We start from the raw sequence: 21,141 nt of genomic DNA, 5'->3' as shown, positions 1-21,141 counted from the left end.
CTAAAAAAAACAATATAATCCTAACACTAGTAGTTAGAGGCAATGGCACCAATTATTTTAGTTTATATGCATCGATTCTTGATCCAAAGCATGTATAGACGAGATAAAAAGTCTATATTTTTATGCCTCGGCTGTGAACCGAGGCAAAACGATATAGGATTAGAAATCGGTTCAAAGAGAACCGAGGCAGTATGGTCTTCCTAGTTTTCCCATCAGGACGCTGCCGACCACCACGAGATCGTCATATTTTGCACCGTTCAGTTTGAATTATCTTCCGTCTTTCTCACGCTACTAAACACCACACGCCACCAAACACCACCGTCTTTCTTACATCGGACCACCCAAAACACCATCGTAGACCACCTTCGTCCTTCGCGAGAATCGCCCTGCCACCCAATTTGAGAACCCATCTTCTTCGTCCATCATCAGAAATTTATAGACTTACAAAAACACCTCACACCAACAATCTCATCCTCCTCACACAATGCCTCCATCAATCATCCAACCACCTGCAATAAAAGCCAAAACCCACTCACACCAGCAATCTCATCCTAGAAACCACCATGAACCACCAAAACCCACCATCACCACCGTGAGCCAAATCGTGAGTTCGTTCATCTCCAACAACCTCCTCATACTTCATCCATGAAACCTACAGAAAAATCCCCAAATTAGACTATGGAAACCCTAATCGCGAATTTGCACCTACACAGAACCAATTCGTGTCGCCGCAAGGAAGGACTTCGTTGGAGACAATGGAGGCGCCGGTGGTGGACGAACTGTGGCAGCGTGACCTTTGACGCAGCGAGAGAAACGCGACAAAAGGTATTTTGATAATGCTAAATTATACCATATTTTAAGCATCATTTTAGTAGCAAAATCAACTCCTTTCTAACTTATAACTTGTTTAATCCTCTTGTTTTGTCTTGTTTTCTAAATATTTGTGTTTTTGGCTACTTTGATGTACTTTCATCAATAATCCCTTATTTTGTAGCTAAAAATGAGCTTGGAAGACTCTCCAACAAACTATAGAACTGGACCAAGAAATTAGCACGAAGAAATGCCATCAGCAGTGCAAGAACGCTCGTCCCAGGAGAGCGGACGCTCGTCCAGAAGGCAGAAGAGCAGACGCTCGTCCAGAGTGGAAGCAAGAGCGGACACTCGTCCAGGAGCTCATGGAGGACGTTCGTCCCAGATTGAGGACGCTCGTCCAGTCAGGCAGGCGCTCGTCCAAGAGAGCGGACGTTCGCCCAGGAAGAGGACGCTCGTCCGAGGACGCTCGTCCAAGCCAGGCAGAGGACGCTCGTCCAGCCAGGCAGAGGGCGCTCGTCCAAGTTGCAGAGAGGACGCTCGTCCAGCCAGACACGAGGGACGCTCGTCCATGCAGAAGAAACGAGAGGACGCTCGTCCATGCAGAAGAGGACGCTCGTCCATGCAGGAGGACGTTCGTCCAGCAGAAGTGGACGCTCGTCCAAGGAGGCGTTAACGCTCGGCAGCGAGAAGTGGACGTTCGTCCACTTTCAGCTTCCAGAGAGTTTCACGCCCGGGCGTGAGAAATTCATAATTATGTATGAATTTACATTCCTGCACTTGTTCTGTATATTGATGTTTTGTTATTGAGTCTATATGAGTTGTTAATCGCACAATTCTCTAGTATTACGAGTCTCTTGGGAAAACGATACCCGGTCTTACCGATTTATTACTTGAACGATTCGGTGCACTTGCCGAAATCGAGCCCAACAAGTATTTTTTGAGCTAACAAGTTTTTGGCGCCGCTGCCGGGGATTTGGGGATTGAACCCAAGTCCTAGCAACGGCTAACAAGTTAAAAATGGGCCTCATCAAGTTTTTGGTGCCGTTGCCGGGGATTTGGGGATTGAACCCGAGTCCTAGCAACGGCTAACAAGTTTGGGTCATCAAGTTTTTGGCGCCGCTGCCGGGGAGTATAAGCTACTGAAGGAGGAAGATGTTGCAGATGAAAGTGAAGCTAGTGTCCTACACTGCTGGAGATGCAAAGAGTCCATTTTATTCGGTTTTTCAGTTTTAATTTCCAGTTCTTATTTGCTTTCAGTTTTTGAATTTGGATTTCTTTTTGACTTGCCTTGTGGATAGTTCTTGTGCAATTGGTCTGGTGATTTGAGTGAATCATATGTTATGCTTGAATTGAATACAAATCTGTTGTGCTTGCTCTTTATCCATGTGAATTGTTTTGAAAATCTGATTGAGATTATGTGGTTGAGCTTGTTGAACAGAGATTGTGGTTGCTTGTATCTGTTGAGATAGATGCTTGGTTTTAATTGTGATCAAAATTCTTGGCATGATGTTTTTCAAATTTTGGAACCCGGAGTAAACCTGTGAGATGTTGTGCCTAAGAGTTTATTGCTGAATGTTATTACTTTGGAACCACAGTTGATTTTGCCTAAGTTTCTTTATTTGAACTGTTACTTGCATGTTACAAATGATCAAGGCCATCTTGTTCTTCCACCTCTTCTACATTTTGAACCTAAAAGCCAATGTATAACCTTTGAACCTTAAAGAAAACTTTCTCATTCCTAAAACCTTAAGCCTATTGAAAAATCATTAACCTCCTTACCTTGAGTTGAGATGAACATATATGTTAGGATGAGGAGAATGGTCTAAGTTTGGGGGAGTTCTTGTCAAAGGGGAGCATTGAGAAAAACAATAAGTTGAGTTAAAAAGAAAGAAAAAGAAGAAAGAAGAAGAAAGACAAAAACATGAATTCAATGAAAAAGAGTTGGGAAATAAGTTGAGAGTGGTTTATTCAATTTTGGAGAAAAAGAGATACTTTGCTATATCATGAACTAAATTGTTTGGTCTCTTATCTCAAGGTGCTTTGTTGTCCAGAAAAACCAATTTTTCTTCTTAGCCCAGCCACAATACAAGCTTCAAAAAGAGATATTGTTTATTTGATTGAAACTATGCTTGAGTTGCTAGACCATTGTGATTGAATTGTTTGCTAGGAGAAGTACTTTTGCTTGAGGACAAGCAAAGTTGTAAGTTTGGGGGTATTTTGATAATGCTAAATTATACCATATTTTAAGCATCATTTTAGTAGCAAAATCAACTCCTTTCTAACTTATAACTTGCTTAATCCTCTTGTTTTGTCTTGTTTTCTAAATATTTGTGTTTTTGGCTACTTTGATGTACTTTCATCAATAATCCCTTATTTTGTAGCTAAAAATGAGCTTGGAAGACTCTCCAACAAACTATAGAACTGGACCAAGAAATTAACACGAAGAAATGCCATCAGCAGTGCAAGAACGCTCGTCCCAGGAGAGCGGACGCTCGTCCAGAAGGCAGAAGAGCAGACGCTCGTCCAGAGTGGAAGCAAGAGCGGACGCTCGTCCAGGAGCTCATGGAGGACGTTCGTCCCAGATTGAGGACGCTCGTCCAGTCAGGCGGGCGCTCGTCCAAGCCAGGCAGAGGACGCTCGTCCAGCCAGGCAGAGGGCGCTCGTCCAAGTTGCAGAGAGGACGCTCGTCCAGCCAGACACGAGGGACGCTCGTCCAGCCAGACACGAGGGACGCTCGTCCATGCAGAAGAAACGAGAGGACGCTCGTCCATGCAGAAGAGGACGCTCGTCCATGCAGGAGGACGTTCGTCCAGCAGAAGTGGACGCTCGTCCAAGGAGGCGTTAACGCTCGGCAGCGAGAAGTGGACGTTCGTCCACTTTCAGCTTCCAGAGAGTTTCACGCCCGGGCGTGAGAAATGGGGCGCCCGGGCGTGACTTTCCAGAGAGTCTCGCGCCCGGGCGCGACTTTTACTGATGTGGCAGACAGCTTATTTAACCCAGAAACGCGAAGGGTTATAGGTCTTTGGTCATTTGGAGGCGCGATTTCACTCAGAGGAGAGCTTGGAGGACTGCTAGGGTTCGTGGGAACACTCCCTTCTTCCTCTTGGGTTCTTCATCTTCTTCCATGGTCATCTTGTAAGCTTTAGGGCTCTCCATGGAAATGGAGAGCCAAACCCATCTTTGTTGGGATTAGTTGTAGCCTTTGAATTCTTTTGTAATTGTTGAATGATTTGAATTTATATATGCCTTTTCTATCAATTGCTAGTATTCTTGTTTCCAATCTTAAAGCTTGCATGTAATGGGAACGTTCATGACTTGATTTTGGGGTTTTATGGATTATGGGAACGTAAGATGAAATCTTGAACTGAAATAAGAGTCCTTGTGGGTCATTGATTCCAGGAATGGAAGATGATTCACATGTTGTCTTAGATCCCAATTCTTTAATGTGGGTTTTGCTTGTTAGATTGCCAAGGAATTGGGGTTTGATAAGGAAAACCTAGGCTCTTTCACCTAAGGAATTAGGGCTAGAGTGTTTTAGTGGATTGACTTTAGTAAATTGATAGAGAGGAGATGAAATTGGTTATACACAAGAGTGCATTGGTGAAAACTAGCCTTAACAATGTCATTTCATACCATTTCTAGTCTTTTCCATTTCCAAGTGCCTTCAATACCAAAGTCCAACCTTGTAATTATGTATGAATTTACATTCCTGCACTTGTTCTGTATATTGATGTTATGTTATTGAGTCTATATGAGTTGTTAATCGCACAATTCTCTAGTATTACGAGTCTCTTGGGAAAACGATACCCGGTCTTACCGGTTTATTACTTGAACGATTCGGTGCACTTGCCGAAATCGAGCCCAACAAGTATTTTTTGAGCTAACAAGTTTTTGGCGCCGCTGCCGGGGATTTGGGGATTGAACCCGAGTCCTAGCAACGGCTAACAAGTTAAAAATGGGCCTCATCAAGTTTTTGACGCCGTTGCCGGGGATTTGGGGATTGAACCCGAGTCCTAGCAACGGCTAACAAGTTTGGGTCATCAAGGGGCGAGCACGCGACAGAGGAACGAGCACGCGACAGAGGGGCGAGCACGCGACGGAGGGCCGAGCACACAGTAGAGGGGCGACGAGAAGCGGTGGAGGAGGCAACACCGTGGACTCCTTGGACGAAGCACCAGCAACGATGGCAGCAAGAAGGAACCAACGTTGAAGAAGAAAGTGTGAGAGAGAAAGGAAGAAGGAAATTTTAACCTAAAAGGGATACTGCCTCGGGTCTGAGTAAAACCGAGGAAAAAGGCTTGAAAAAGTCTGCTTTTGCAGATGGGACAGACGGGGCTGGTGAGGTGGCGCGTAGTTTTATGATTCGGTTCTCATAATGACCGAGGCAGTAGAGGGAATAAGCATCAGGTTATGGATAACCGAGGCATATAATGTTTCAATATTTACAGAAATGCCACCGCATTTTTATACGCTTCGGTTTTGTAATAATCGAAGCGTATATAGCGCGTTAAAAGCCTTCTTTTTTACTAGTGTAAAGTTAATATATGTCTTAATATTGTAACAATAAATATATAGTAAAAGTAACCAACTACCTCGATATTAAATATGTATTTATAAATTTTGGGATAAACTTTTACTTAGTGTCGGTCTAATTACGATCCAAACAGTAATGACCTGACTTAGAGTCAACATAATTATTTTTATTGTTAATCTTGTTTGTGGTCCAACGGACCGGCCTGTCGATCATTTCACATTGGATCAAGAAGTATCTTGATCGCTTGGTCCGTGGCTGAGAGGGGTTTGTAGCTCCGAAAGACAATTTTGTCGTAAAATTGGCCAAGCGTTGTCTCTGCACTAAACCGCGCGTTTCGAAACGCAGACCGAACTCTGAAATTTAACCTAACCATCCTACGGTCATCCCTGCTAGGTAAAGCTGCCTCAAAATTTTTGCCACCAGGTGATTGGTTTGGACGACCAACTAGTGACTTTGAAAATATAGTCTCAAGCGACAGCAACACTAGGGCCACCTTCTCTATATTTTGATATCGTGTTTTGGGGCCTTGCAAGACCCGACTAACGAAGTATACCAACTTGAACTCCGGGGTTTATTGGACTAGCACTGATCATGGTGTAGGTAGACATGCAGCTCGTGCCCTTGTATCGGTCGAGCCATGACCGACAAGCTAGCCAAAATGTATTTAACCTTGGAGAAAGTTGTTTGCAACTGCTCATCCCACTTAGTTGTGGTATTCTTCTTCATATCTTCAAGATTGGTTTGATGCATTCCGCCAACTTGGGGATGAAGTGGGACAATGAGGTCAAACTTTCTACTAGCCGCTGCACCTTTCAAGCACTAAGGGCTTCTCATCTCCAACACTGCTTTGCACTTGTCCGGGTTGGCCTCAATACCCTAGCCGTCACCCTAAAACCTAGGGACTTCCTAACGGTCACTCCAAACGTGCACTTAGTAGGGTTTAAGCACATCGTATACTTGTGGACTTGCTTAAACACTTCCTCTCAGTCTCCGACATGTTCCTCCACTGACCGACTTTGAATGACCACATCATCAACATAGACGTCCATACACCTCCCGATCTGATGACGAAAGATTTTATCTATCAATCATTGATACATGCGCCTGCGTTCTTGAAACCAAAAGACATCACCTCATAACAGTAGTTTGTTCGCTTGATGATGAATGTTGTATTCTCATGGTCGGATGGAAACATAGGAATGTGGTTATACCCAAAATACGCATATAGGAAGCTTGACACTTGGAAGCCGGAGGCGCCATCCACTAGGCCATCTATGCTCAAAAGAAGATATGCGACCTTCGGGCACACCTTGTTGAGATCAGTGAAGTTCGTGCACATCCTCCATTGGTCGTTCGCCTTTTTTACCATTACCACATTGGCTAGCCAAGTGGTCATTACCACATTGGCTAGCCAAGTGGTGTATGTAACTTCAGGAATGAAACTAGCTTAAAGGAGCTTCTTGATCTCTGTGTCTATCGCATGTCCCTTTTATTCTCCCAACCCCTCTTCTTTGGCGCCATTGGGCACACCTCTTTAAACAAGGCCACCTTGTGAGACATCACGCTAGGGTGGATGCTAGGTGATAACTGCATATTTATGCCTTCATTTAGCCTTTAATATTGAATTCTTAATTGGTTTTTTACTATAAAATATTTTAATTAGGATTTGTTATAATTGAGTTTATTTAGGATGAGATACTAAAACATGTTAAAAATAGTTTTTTAGTTGCATAAATATTTTTGGATATTTTGAGGTGTTTTGGTGCAGCTACAACTAAGTTGAGCTCATTAAGCTGTGAAAATAAATTGGTTAAAGTTTCATAACACCTTAAAGATAAATTCAGTAATAGCAAATAATCAAGACTACAAGAAGTCAATCCAAACATAACATGAAAAAGTGAAGAAATTTGTCTAAGCCAATAAGAGGGAACAAGCAACAAAAATTGGATCTTGTAGTTTTCTCTATTTTATTTATAAAAAGGACTTTGATAATTGATAAATGTTTATGATTAAAGATAATTTGAATAAAATATATCTTAAGATATTTTATTTGATATTGTTAAATAATTATCTTATTTCACTATATCAATAAATATCAAAACATAATATTATCGATGTTTAAAATCTATCAGTAACATTTGAAATTTTCTTGTAAATCAAAATTATCAACGATCTACCGATGACCAAAAATCAATCAATAAAATGTTTATCTATACATTTTACTAACGGATAAAAAATGTGTCAATAATTATCAAAAACAAAAAATTCATTAATAATTTTTTATCGATAATTACCAATATAAAAATCGTCAATAAATATCTATCGGTAAAAAATTTCCATTAAATATCATCGAGGAAAACTTTGTTCATAAATATATGTTGATAAAATTCGTTAACTTTACGATGTGGTTCATCCTTTTCCTCCTCCCTTCTTCTTCTTCTTCTTCCTTTTATTTTTTCATTTCTCTTTTTTCCTATTTTTCCTTCCCTACTCCAATTACGGAAAAGTTATCGCCACCATCATCTGACTTTGCCACCTCTGAGTGCTCTCCTCATTCTCCTCCTTTTTTTCTGACTCTTTCTTTTTTTCCTCTACTACCACCACCACCTCGACCATTGATGATGGTGTCACCCCGCTACGTCGCATTGTCGTTGCACCACCTCTCGCTCCTCTCCTTTTTCTTCTTTCCTTTCTCCTTCCCCTTCCACCTTTTTCTTCTCTTTCTTTTTCTTTACCCTTCTCTTCTTTTTCTCACACATCTATAATTAAATTATAAAATATATTTCGGTTAGATGGAGTGGAAAATTTAGCACCAAATTAATGTTTTTTGGTAATCAAAAAATTTTATTTTATCAACAAATTTTTACCAACAAATTTTAAAAAAATTTATTATCAATGAATTTACGATAGATTTTACCGCAAATCAAAATAAAAAATGTAATCATTTGTCTATAATAACAATTTTAGATTTTTAAAAAAATTTATCAACAAAATTTACTATAAATATTTATCAACAAATACTTTTTTAATAATTCAAATCTTAATTTACTGACTAATTTTATCTATGTATTTATTTTTTATGGTAAAATCAGTTGATATATATATATATATATATATATATATATATATATATATATATATATATATATATATATATATATATATATATATATATTACTAACAGATTTATTTTTATCGATAACGTTTCATCGACAAGAATTATTTATAATGAATGGGCGAGTTGTCTTTCTTGGTCTGGAAACTAGTTGAGAGAATGATGAATATGATAAATGTTTATTACTTACATAAGATATATGTTATAGTTATAGAATTAAGAAATAATTCATATATAATCATAAATATCTATATTATATATGCATTATTTGAAATATTTTTATTTATTCCCATATCACATTGGAGGATATAAAATCTATTTTATTTCTTATATTGATTCTGCATTTTCAATAAAAATTGTTAAGTTTTTATAAATAAATTGTTAAATATTGTAAAAATTAATTTAAATGTTTTCTTCGTTTCTTGAATTGGAAGTTGAAATAAATTAGTCAAGTATGGAACTCTATATTCATGTCATGTTATTTAAAAACTTGTTCATATTTTAAAATATTTATATTTCTTCTTTTAATTTTTTTAGGTTGGACATTAAGATAATATTAAGAGGAATGATTTTTTTTTATGTTCGAAATTTTTACTGCTTACAAATATTTGTGTTCTTGAGTAATGATTGAATTATCTGTTCTCTCTTTATTTTGAAGATAATATTTTTTAATTACTTTTAATTATGAAAGTGTAGAAAATATTGGAATGCAATTTTAAAATATATGTATAAAGTCTAAATTCCATAATATATTAGAAATGTTTTAATTAATACTTCGAATTTTTTTTATTTTATTTTATTTCAACTATATATGTTAATATGATACATTTATTTAATTAATATTTTTATAATAAAATTATTAATATATTATTTAAAATATAGTCCCCTAAATATTCAAACAAAATTTAAAATGATATTGTATATATCATTTTATTTTTGTCTAAACATTTTTATAATTTTTGTCTAAACATTTCTTTGCTGTTGTTGCAGACTATAATCAATACTTGAAAATATATTTTCTAAAACATACTATTATATTCGCAATGTTGAAAACTTTACAAGAATGTTGCATTTTAGCTTCAGCCAAAAAGGGACGTCAAAAGATAAAAGCCCACTCCAATAGTCAAGTAACGTCGTTTTGACTAGAAATGATAACAGGTCGGATAATATTTATCTCGTACATATTACCTATTTTGTTATACTTGCAGTTTTTTTTTTCAATATTGCAGATATACATTGATTTAAAACAAATATGAATTTTTAAATGAGAAAATAAAACTCACAATCATCTTTCTATTTGCTTTTCAATAAAAGGGCTTTTTTTTGGTTTGAACAGAGGCCCATTTGATTAAACCTGGTAGGCTTTTCCTTCTCTCACTCCAAGATAATGGGAACAAGTGTTGGTGCAGAGTAGAGAAGATACTCGTTCAAAAATACATTATACCACTCTTAAACACATGAAAAATGACACATTTTTACGTTTATTTCACACATATTATAAGAGTAAAATAATAAAAAAATATAAACTTTTATATTATTTTAAGAAAGAGAAAAATAAATAAAGATACTATCAAATGAACGTAAAATATTTTGTTATGAACATATTTCAAAATCAATCCAAAGAGCCAACTCACCTTTCATGTTCCTGGCAAAACAAACTCCTTCTTCCAAAAGCCTCTGCTTCACCCAATGATTCAAAGACCTTCTAATTACAACACCAACTGATCCCAATCGTAAAACCATATTAAAATCAAACGATATACAAGTTACGAATATTCTAAATCACGCAACTCAGCTTTAGGATAAATCACACCGTATAACCGATCTAAAGGATTTGTTGTCTAGTCAGTTAAAGTGGTAGTTTATTCTAATTACTTAAGTTTCTCTGTCTTCTAGGTTCGACATAAGGGGGTTTGAGTGTGGGTTGTTAGCCTGATTGGATGGGTTGATTATAGGATTTATTAATCATTATTAGAGACTAAATAAAATTACTAAAACTATTAGGTGAAAAACACAGTTGTACTACTTAAAATTAATTAGGGTTAACATGAGGTTTAATGGATAGATAATATCATTTATCTAGAGGTAATAGAACAAACCAGCCAAATCCATAGAGAAAATCACGTGTCATCCTAAGCAAAGATACCAAGTTTTAAGTTTTTGAATATTCTAACTAAAAAACAAAAAAAAAAAAAAAAACACATGTTTTTAATGGTCTCCAATTAACACTACCAAACCCAACCCCACAAATTCTTAATCATTTATTCAACACACAAAGGAAGCATTAACGTTGCTGTCGCTGCAATAGAGACCAGGTTTCTGAGAAAACCCTTGTTTCTTAAGTATCATCCTAGCCTTCAGCACAAGTTCCCGGTTTGTCACTGCTCCTTCACTCTCTTCAATTATAGCTCTAATCACATTGCTGAAAGCCCCGTAAGCTGACCCAGAATTCCCAGCAGGACATGCATCTGCAGAAGTTTGGTCACTCTGGCAACCACTCAGCAGAATCCCACAATCCAAAACATTGCGCTTGATTGATGCAGCATGTTCCTCTTTCCTGATTCCCCCACGTTTTTCCACCTCATCACCATCATAATTTAACTTCTGTTCGAAGAATTTTTCTGCAAGATCACTCACACCCCCAATTCTGTGCCCTCCACTCTCACCACTTTTTACATGTTGGAGTTTGTTCATGACTAAATTTGAAAACTTCTTCACTTTGGGACTTGCATCTTCACCAAAGATGTGGAAGAGTGTACGCCTTAGTTTCCCAGTTTCTATGTCGTTGCCAGTTTTGTGCCGGAGTATGTCTGAGAGAGTTGAGAGAGGCAAAGATCGGTTCTTCACAGTGGTTTCTTCTTCTTGTTCTTGGTGCATGCTTCGATGAAGGAAGTTTTTGAAGTGAAATAGAGAGGTTGAAACGTAGCCTTCTTCGTTTGTGCTGTCTCCTATTTGTTCCTTTGCTGCTTCAATTAGGCCACCACTGTGGCAGCAATCTGAAACGATTGTTATATTGCAACCTCTTGGGACCTTGTCTACAAGCTGTCTGAAATCATCATCTGTTGCACACAAAATACAACTTAGCCTGCCTTCCCAAAGAATCACTTAATATAAACCTCTATGATTTTACATTCCAAATATCTTACAATTGAAAACATCGTATTTTGTTGTAAATATACTAATATTTTGAATGTAAGAAAAATTGAAATTCTACTTACACATTTTTTTAAATTTTCTTTTGATGAATTTCTTGTGGTACGTTATCAAATATGTGAATTTTTGTTCTTATTCGGTATTTATGTTTCCAAGTGAGACTAGCATAAATTTTAAGAAACCTTGTTATTGCATTAACTATGTTTTAAAACTTGCTAGGTATGAAAAGCATTACATTACTTATGATTTTCTACATTTTTTTCGAGCTTAATAGACATAGCTAGTGTTAGTTTAAAAGTTTTTCATTACCAATCATCCATAAATAAAGAAAATAACTCAAGAATTATTAAAGTTTAAATTCCATGTAAACTCAAAACTTTAATATTTTTTAACTAAATGTCTATGATTTAAATTTTATGTTAACTCACGTGACATTTTTATTGCTTCAATATCTTGTTTAGGTATTAAAAAATATAAAATTTTGTATAAAATATAAACTAATATTATAATTAATACAAAACTATTAGTGACTTATATTACTTTTTAATTGAGAGTATGATATATATGATGCTGTCAAGTTTATCGATGGTTTCCATATTATCAACTACAACAGTTAAGAGACTCTAATCATCACTACCATTAATGTAGGTGATAAAGATGTTCTATTTTCAATAAAAACGATTTATTATTTATCATTTTATATTAATTATAAAACTTCACATTTATTACCAAACACAGTAATAATCACATCACCCATTCCATAAAAATAAATAAATAAGAGAAACTCAAATGAAAAATATAAATTTTTTTATCAATAATTAGACTAAAAAAATTTAATAAAAGCTAAATTGAAAATACCTTCATTAATTAAGCCTATAATTAAATGTGATCAATATTAAAAAATAAATATTGATTGTTATTATTGAAATTCAACGAAAATTTTAAAATTCTGTGAATTACAACTCCTCCTCTGCCCGTACCTCTTACGCACAAATAGATAAAAGTTTCAAAATAAGAAAAAATATATTTAAATATGCAATATTTTAAGTTTTCCATAATCAATTTTTCACACTATATATATAAACCATATTTTTAAAATCTTTTAAAAATATATATATTGAAAAGAGATATTGCTACATAAATTAAAAATCATTGTATTATTTCAGCTCATCTATATCTACAATTTTAAATGACTTATAGGTAAAGACTTAGAAATATATATTTTTTTATATTTTTTAGTATAATTTGATTATTTTAATATTAAATTGTTTTAATATAAATTGTTTCGTTATAACATTATTTCAAAACATACAATTTTTTATAAAACCACTTTTCTTGAGTTTTCTGACTTCTCACTAAGAGTTTTCATCGTCTAATGGAAGAACCAAGACCACAAGATTGATCATGGTGGTGAACTCTTCAATTTGGACCATTCTCTGTTTGAGTAAGTTGAGTTTCAATAATTTTTCTTGGTCCTTTCTTGTATTTGTAGCATTTAGGCTCCACTTAGCTTGCATGTGTCTTTTGAGTCTTTGTTGATCAGTGATTCTAATGGTGTATCTTGATTGTGTTTGTTTTGTTCATAGGAGCACATAGAGCTTCTTGAGCTTTTGGAGCTATTTTAGGATCCTAGAGTTGTTTGGTCATCTATCAGGTAAAGGAAGCTAATTACTTTGATTTTAGCTGATAGAAAAGTTATGATTGATGCTTGTATGCTTGCATGACAATTACATTGTGTAATTGAGTTGTCAGATGAGATATGACATCTTGATTTCAATTAGGAAGCTTGAATTGCCTTAGATATAATGTGATTGAAACTCTGTTGTAATTGAATGATTAAGCTTGTATTTGGAGTGAATTGTATTGTTGAAATTTATATGATCTAAGAATTGGTTGGTTTAAACATTTGTGGTTGGTGTTAGACTAGTTTTGTAGGGTGGAATGACATAAATATGTAGAATTTTGTTTTGTAGAATTATGCATACTCGCTGAGAAAGAATATACTCGATGGACGAAGTCAAAGTTAGAGAGTTCACTAACTTGACGGTCCCTAGGCAAGAATATACTCGTTGGACGATTTTTTGGAGAATTTAAGTCTGTAAGTTATAGTCGTTTTTTCGCTGAGCGATTGTGCTATCAAGCACTAATGTGTTGAGGGAACAAATTTGGTGGTTGAGCGAAAATACCAAAATTTTAACTAAGTTTTCATATATCTCTTATGATGTGTGTTTATGAAGTGTGATTATGTGAATATGAAAAAACAATTATTGATTTATAATATGATTATGAGTATGTATGACGTTTATGCATGTATGATAATATGATGACTAGTTTCTGATGCGTAATTGAGAATGGTTGGAACCAATCCAAGGAGGAATTGGTGGTGATGTTGTTAGTGTGTGCTTTGACATGTGGGGATTCTAAAAGTAGGTATCCTGATATACTACCAATCATTCAACTTATATAGAGATGAATGAAATGGGAGAGAATAACAAGAGGTCTATCCTAAACTTTTGGTCTTAGGTGTGAAAGATTAACATCGTGAATATAGGGTGATAATCCTTACCTTTATGACTCTTTAGAGTATAAATACTATTACGGGTGCACACCTATATTAAATACATATGTCAAAACATGTATCCGAACAATTAAGTCTATAGCCAACTACTTATATATTTATGAATTATAAAATGTTATAAATGTTGAAATAATATGTGATGTGTTAAATTATTTTATGAAGTTTTCTTTTAACTTAAGGATATATGTAGAAACATTTCTAGTAAAGAACGATAATGTTACATTTTTGGTTTGTCTAATAATTATATTTAACTCTTTTAGATATATTTATTTTTATTTTTTAAATAACTAAATTAATATTATATATAAATTGGAACAAATCTTATTTTTTATTAATTTTATAACGCCTTATTTTTTAGCTACTAAAATTAGAATATTACATTTTATACGCAACTCAATTATATATCATATAAAAATAACCAAATTTATAATCACGTAATAGACATCGAAGTATACAAACAATAATTTTTCTATCGAATTTCAATAAATAAATAAATTTAATTACGTGTCCCTTAAGATTAATCAAGGTACAAACACATAATAATTCTCAACCAATAATTTCTTAATCAAAACATAATATAGTAGGGAAATGTTGAAGACTTAACCTACCAGTGATGAGATTCATATCTGTGGGAACAATGCATTCGTCATAGCCAGTATTGTCTTCGTCGTCGGATTCCGCCGGAAGACGCGTGCCGTGGCCGCTGTAGTGGACAAAGAGGGCGTCGCGGGGCTTGGCGGACCGGACAAGCTTGGACAGAGCCAACCTGATGTTCTTGCCGGTGGGTTGAGTGTAGGAATGATGAGTGTCAATGAGAACAACAATGTCCCTTTCTGAGAAACCATATATGTTGATGAGGCACTTCTTCATATTCCACACATCATTAACACACCCTCTCAATTCAGCCTTTGTTCCGGGGTAGTTGCATCCTATTAACACTGCCCTCTTACCCATCTCAAAACTTCAAAGTCTTTTGCTTTGGAGGGGCAGGGAAAATGAATTGATGGGTTTGCTTGATGTTGCAATGTTGCTTATCACAGGATCAATCAAAGAAAATGTATTAGATTTGCATTAATTAATTAATTTATTCATTCATTAATTCATTAATTGTCTATTGGTATAATTAGAAAATAATATTCTAACTTGTGTTTTGGTTTCATTATTTTTTTTATATATGGTAAATTATCGCGTGCCTTAAGGAAATTGATTGAGTTCTTTTTGAGATTGCAGTTTAGGATATTGCTTCAATTAATTTTTCCTTTAACACTTTTCTATAAAAGGGCTTGTTATTTTAAAGTTTATGGTTTTATTTTCCTTTTAATATTTTAATTTTTTTTCCCTTCAGTGGCTTATGAATTGGTATAATTTCTATATTTTCATATAAAAAAAGCATGTTATTTGTAAAAGTGCTATAGAAAAGACAAAGTTTATTCTTTCTTAACCGTTATATAGTTTCTTTTAATCTGTTTTAGTTTTTTATATTTAGTACTTTGCTTTATGTTAGAACATTTTCATGTAGTATTTTAAATTGATTTTTGTTGGTCAACCTTGTTTTTGGATGCCTTTATTTTTCTTTTAGCATTTAGAGATTTGAATCCATTGGATGATAATTTGTTTGATCTCGAAAAAATCACTGCAAATTTAAGTGTTGAGATTTATGGAGGTGGTGGCTATATAATTATTCTTTATCCTGCTTGATATTAACCTAATGGATTAAATATTTGAGTGTGATGAGAATGTATATAGTGAGCCAGTGAGAAAGTTGTTGTTGCTATAAATTTGATTTTTGCATGATTCTTATAAATGCATACACACATTTGTTTGGAGATAAGATAGGCCATTTTTCTTTTGTGAAATGAAGCTACTTGGCCAAATGACCACCCTAATGCACAACATTGAATCCTTTGTGAATCTTTTGAGCTTTGTAAATTGTCTTCCTTTGTGAATCTTTTGAGCATTGTAAATTGTCTTGTAATGCCTAAGCTTGTAAAAGAAAAATCTACCTTGTCCCATACCCTAGAAGAGGAGAACAAGAAATATGTTGAAGAGGGTGATAATTACCTATACTTGTTTTTGCCAGTTTTGCTTTTTTAGGACATGAAAAAGTTCAAGTTTTGGGAGAGTTGATAGGTGTGATAATCATCTATTATTCACACTTCTTAGAATCCTTTATTTGTCTTTTTTTTCATTTATTGTGTTGAATTTCATGAAAAGGTGCAAGACTTGTATATAGTTTTTATAGAGATACTTATCTGTTTTTGGTTTATTTTGCAGGGAAATGGAAGATTGGAGAAGATTAAAGAGATACTGCTAGAAGCCACTCGTCCAGTGAAACATTGGCAACTCTAGTCCAGCTAAGAAGCCCAATGAGCTTAAGAAGCCACATGTCAGTAAAGCTACCTCTCACCCACCGAGAGGATTTGGTGGCCTAACAAGAAAACACTTTTTGATGAACATTTTGAAGTGTCAAGAGTTGAAGAAAAGATAGTTTTTTGGATGTGGAAACAAACTAGATGCTCAAGACATAGGCTGAGGCATTTCTAGGGCTCAAGAACTCCATCTTCCTCAATCATTTTCATCATTCTAATTCATTCTTGTGTTCTAGATATATAGAAGTAGCTAAACTTCATTTTATTGGGGTTGGATGTAATGTACTTAAACTTTGTAGTTTTTTCTATGCAATAAATATCTTTCATATTTCTTATGTTAATTCTTTTTATGCATTTTCATGGTGGAATATCTATGCTATTTTGGTGGTGTCTAATCATTGGACAATGCTTTGGAGCCTAAAAATGGATAGAACAACCAAGAGGCTTGGTTCTAGACCTAGATTCTTGGTCATTCTAAACATCTTTTCTTAATGCAAATCTTGTATTTGAATATCTAAGGGATTAGTATTTCTACATAAAGATTTAGAACTTGTCTCTAAGGAATTAGGGCTTGTATACTTATGATGTGAATACTTGAATATGTTAAAGATATATTGTGTGTATAAGTGCATAGAGTTTGGGTCATGAAGTCCAACTGTGATGAGTCTTTACCTGTATCACTTTATAATCTTTATATTTAGTAACTTTACATGTTTGCAACTTATTTGAACCAACTACTGTTTATATTCATTGCCTAAACTAGTAAGTAATCATAATTATCTAAACAAACATAAATCTCTTGGGAAACGATACTTGGACTTACAATTTATATTACTTGAACGATTTAGTATACTTGCCAAGAAGTTAACTATTGTACAGAAAGTCTTCTAATTACCAATAATATCATCGCACCAACTTTCTATATCCATTCTTGGTCTGATCACTGTAAAAATTCTTATCATACTTACAAAATTGTTACTGTGTCACTTATTATGAGTTAATTATAACCAATATGATAAGTCGTTATAAAATCATGTTTTTTCACTGGTATAAGAATAATGTGAAAATGTTAGATTTCATAACATTATGTGATGATGATATATCATTATCTTCATATTTCAATTCTTTAGTATTTTTTTAACATGTGAATCGAAGATCATGGGAAATCAAACCATGATATTAGTTACTTCTGAATAAAAATTCAAAGCATCGTGAGAAATTGAGTCAACAATATTGAATGTTCACTTAACTTTCATTAAAAGATATACTATATAAAACACTTACTTATAGATTCAGGCATTACTCTAAGACGACCAAGTTCCTCTTATTGACTTGCATACCATACATTGAAATACAAAACACAAAATGGCTCTAAACTAGGAAATTCAGTTGGCAAAAGAACCAATATGTTAGATTTACTGAAATCATAGCCAAATGAAACATCATTATCCTTTGAATAAGGTTAGGAGGTCCAGACGACCTTATCTAGTAGTGGCGAATGAGCTTTGTCGAAACTAGATAAGTATATGCATCAATATTGGTGGTGATGTTTGATAGTGTACGACAACTCTATTAAGAATAAAATTGCCAACACTTTTCACCATATTTGTTAGATGCACCTTTTTACCAAACTTTGACCTCAATAACAATAACAATAACCGACAATATCAGGAACAACTATTTACATGACAAGGAAAAAACACTCATAACAAGTTGAATTACATATAAAAATAATAATTTATTTTCTTTATAACAATCACTTCAATTACATTCTCTTCACTTTTATTTTGTAACGATAAAACTCATTAAAATAAGAAAATAAGGATTCAGTAAAAAAAATCTAAAATTATATTCTCTCCACAGTTTTCTCCTTAAAATACATATTGGGTAAAGGGATATTTATATTTCTCTTGGTACCGAAACATAATCTAAAAATATATAATTGCTGTGCTTTTAGATATGTAGTTTGCTAACAACTTTGATATAGTAAGATTGTAACTGTATTTTATTAAAAATTTATCAATACATTTAGTTACATAATTAACAAGGTGAAAGGTAATTTCTCATACAACACAGAAGTAGAGACATGTATATATTGTCTTCTATGACATTCCAAATGTAAGATTGGAGCAATGAAATAGACCACATATTAAGTAGGACAGAAGTTAGACAGTATTGACACGATTACAATTAACCCTTATTTCACCTTCATTAGGCCTAGTCAAAACTTGAACATTCCCAAGTTTCACCATTGACACTGAAAACTGGCTAGTGAAAAGGAAAGGTTGTGTTGCAAATGCTTCAACAAAAGGAGCTGTCCTTGCATCTGAAAAGAGAGACTGATCTGTTGACAACAACCCCACCTTCCTCATAAGGTTTGTATAATAGATTGTGTCAAAAGTTCTTGGGGTTATAACATCAAGGTGCACCAAATCCATCTCTGATTTACACCTCTTCCTCAACAATTTCAAGAAATACACGTTGATTGAGGGGTCAGGCTTTTGAGTCCCATTGAAATTGTAAATCCTGTCCATAACAGAAGAGCAAGTGCTCCTCCCAATTGTGTGTGAACCTGAGAGTGTGACCAAGTCAAGAATGTCTAACCCCTTTTCTTGGAAGAATGCAATAAGAGCTGTGATGTTTTCATGGCCATGGGGAACCAAATTGGCTTCTGTTGATAAGGAAATCTTGCCATCTTTGCGGCCAAATGGAACTTCCCAGAATGGTCCTCCAACCAAAAGAGTGGCATCTCTTGCAGCAGCAGTGAGAATATCAGCACAAGAGACTGTTTTTGGACACTTCCTCTCCAACTCAGCCTTGATATCATCAATCAATTGGAACCCTCTGAGGGTTTTGCTCTCCAAAGCAGTCCTCTCACTCCCTAGATGGTTCAGCAAAATTGATCCATCACATCCCTAATTTAGTTTGATCAATCATCAAACAAACCAAATCATGTCACATTCACTTTAACTCAACACTGCTAATCGCAATATTAAAATATCAAACCAGAATCATAGAGTCAAAAACATTATGATTTTTTTTTGCAATCTGAAACTAAGTGTTTTCGAAGCTATCATCTACTTAAATGTGTATAACTAATATTACTTAACATCATTTATTTGATTTTGTACAATAAAAATTGTTATTTTACTGAAGTAAAACAAATGACCGCAAAACTATGTAGAAATTTGGACATAAAAAGTTAGTTTGGAGAAATAAAAGTGTAAGTGGTAGCATAGTATCATGGTCCGGCCATATATTGTATGTGTTTCAAGTAAGCTTTGATTATCATCATTCAGAAAATGACGGGATCAAGATCTTCACGTGTTCCAGTTTTCAAACCAGAAGTTAGTTCTATTCCCAACCACATCACACTTATTACCAACATCTTATAAAAATGGTCCAGTAATATATATCACGTAATGCAAATTTGTAGTGTTTTTTAGTACTAATGAATGAACCCCAGATTAATTACTTTAAAGTATTTTAAAATCCTACTAAAAAGTATCTAAAAAGATTCTTAACTGGTTTGCAGTGAAAAAATAATTATAAATTCCTCTTGATCAAAAGTAAACTCTAAACGTGTTACCTGTATTGCAATCTTCTTTTAAATTAAATTTTAAGAGAAAATTGCATTATATTAGTTCCTTGTTACAATTATTTTTAGAAGTTGGATTTTTTTAATCATAATTTTAAAGATATTTGACTAGAGTAAAAAAGGATCCAAATTAAACATGAATATTTATCACCAAGTAAACACCAAAACCTTCAACTGGGCCCACCCTCACTACTATGTTGAAATGGCACCTATAGAGTTAAAGTGATGCATGCATAAACCAAGAAGCACTTGGCAAATTCTAGTGCACCCTATTTAGATAATGTAAGACTGGAAACAGAAGATGCGAAATTTAAAGAGATGTTGGGTTATGTGATGAATTACTCTAACAGCACAGTCATGGAAATGAAGGCGTATGATGGCAGGGGCCAAAGTGGGGTCCTGCTTAACCCAAGCAGCAACCTTCTGTGAGATGATGCCTTCAGCATCAGGACATGTTGTGTGATAGTGATCAATGGAGAGGAAGGCCTCAGGGGGTAAGGACTTTAATGATTTATTGGGTTGTGGAGAGATGCCATAAATGCTGCTCAACTTCAAAGGGACCAAGAGAAGGAAAAGGGTGAAGTAGTGGAGCCTCATGTTTCAAAAGTTTGCAATGCCAGATTGAGTTGGTTATGTATGTTTGCTGCATTAATTTCAGAGAGTGGTGCATGCATTTATGGTAGAGGTTGATGGTGAAAACGTGGTAGGCACTTTCTTCGTTTTAAGGTTGACGTGCCAACGTGCTGGTTGATATGGCCCTAGATGTTGTTGCTTTTATGTTTGTTGTCTATAGCTCGCAGGTGCTATACTTGGTGCAGAACTAAGCAGACATTGAGGTTTTGTGTGACAACCTGGCTTGAGTTTTGCAATGTTTAAGTCAACCACATGGACATGTTACATTTAATTTGGAATTTGTACATTTTGTATTTATTTATATCATTCTTCACAACTATGCGTAGCTCTCCTTCTACCACCAGGTCG

The 21,141-nt window shown here is 34.7% G+C and overlaps 2 protein-coding genes across 2 annotated transcripts; both read right to left on the bottom strand.

Annotated features, from left to right (window-relative positions):
* Positions 1–10,727: 10,727 nt before the first annotated feature.
* On the bottom strand, positions 10,728–15,229 carry LOC108333788 (metacaspase-6). The gene is made up of 2 exons (XM_017569257.2): positions 14,802–15,229; positions 10,728–11,521 (listed from the first exon to the last, which is right to left on the bottom strand). The coding sequence occupies exons 1-2, from the start codon at positions 15,145–15,147 to the stop codon at positions 10,728–10,730; spliced, it is 1,140 nt and encodes a 379-aa protein (XP_017424746.1). The 5' UTR covers positions 15,148–15,229.
* A 3,404-nt stretch (positions 15,230–18,633) lies between these two features.
* On the bottom strand, positions 18,634–20,780 carry LOC108333810 (peroxidase 7). Its single transcript, XM_017569268.2, has 2 exons — positions 20,503–20,780; positions 18,634–19,477 (listed from the first exon to the last, which is right to left on the bottom strand). Exons 1-2 carry the CDS (start codon positions 20,755–20,757, stop codon positions 18,728–18,730), a joined length of 1,005 nt encoding a protein of 334 aa, XP_017424757.1. The 5' UTR covers positions 20,758–20,780; the 3' UTR covers positions 18,634–18,727.
* Positions 20,781–21,141: the final 361 nt, after the last annotated feature.

Source organism: Vigna angularis, chromosome 11 (genome assembly GCF_016808095.1).
Source record: "Vigna angularis cultivar LongXiaoDou No.4 chromosome 11, ASM1680809v1, whole genome shotgun sequence".
NCBI classification, from domain to species: Eukaryota; Viridiplantae; Streptophyta; class Magnoliopsida; order Fabales; family Fabaceae; genus Vigna; species Vigna angularis.
The sequence above is the reverse complement of the archived record's forward strand: the minus strand, read 5'-3'. Positions and strand labels throughout refer to the sequence as shown.

Excerpts from the sequence above, each read along its gene's own strand:
- LOC108333788 (XM_017569257.2), bottom strand. The coding sequence starts at position 15,147 with ATGGGTAAGAGGGCAGTGTTAATAGGATGCAACTACCCCGGAACAAAG. Across the intron at positions 11,522-14,801 it reads AGATATGAATCTCATCACTG|ATGATGATTTCAGACAGCTT; the intron begins GTAGGTTAAGTC and ends TGTGTGCAACAG.
- LOC108333810 (XM_017569268.2), bottom strand. The coding sequence starts at position 20,757 with ATGAGGCTCCACTACTTCACCCTTTTCCTTCTCTTGGTCCCTTTGAAG. Across the intron at positions 19,478-20,502 it reads TCCATGACTGTGCTGTTAGA|GGATGTGATGGATCAATTTT; the intron begins GTAATTCATCAC and ends AAACTAAATTAG.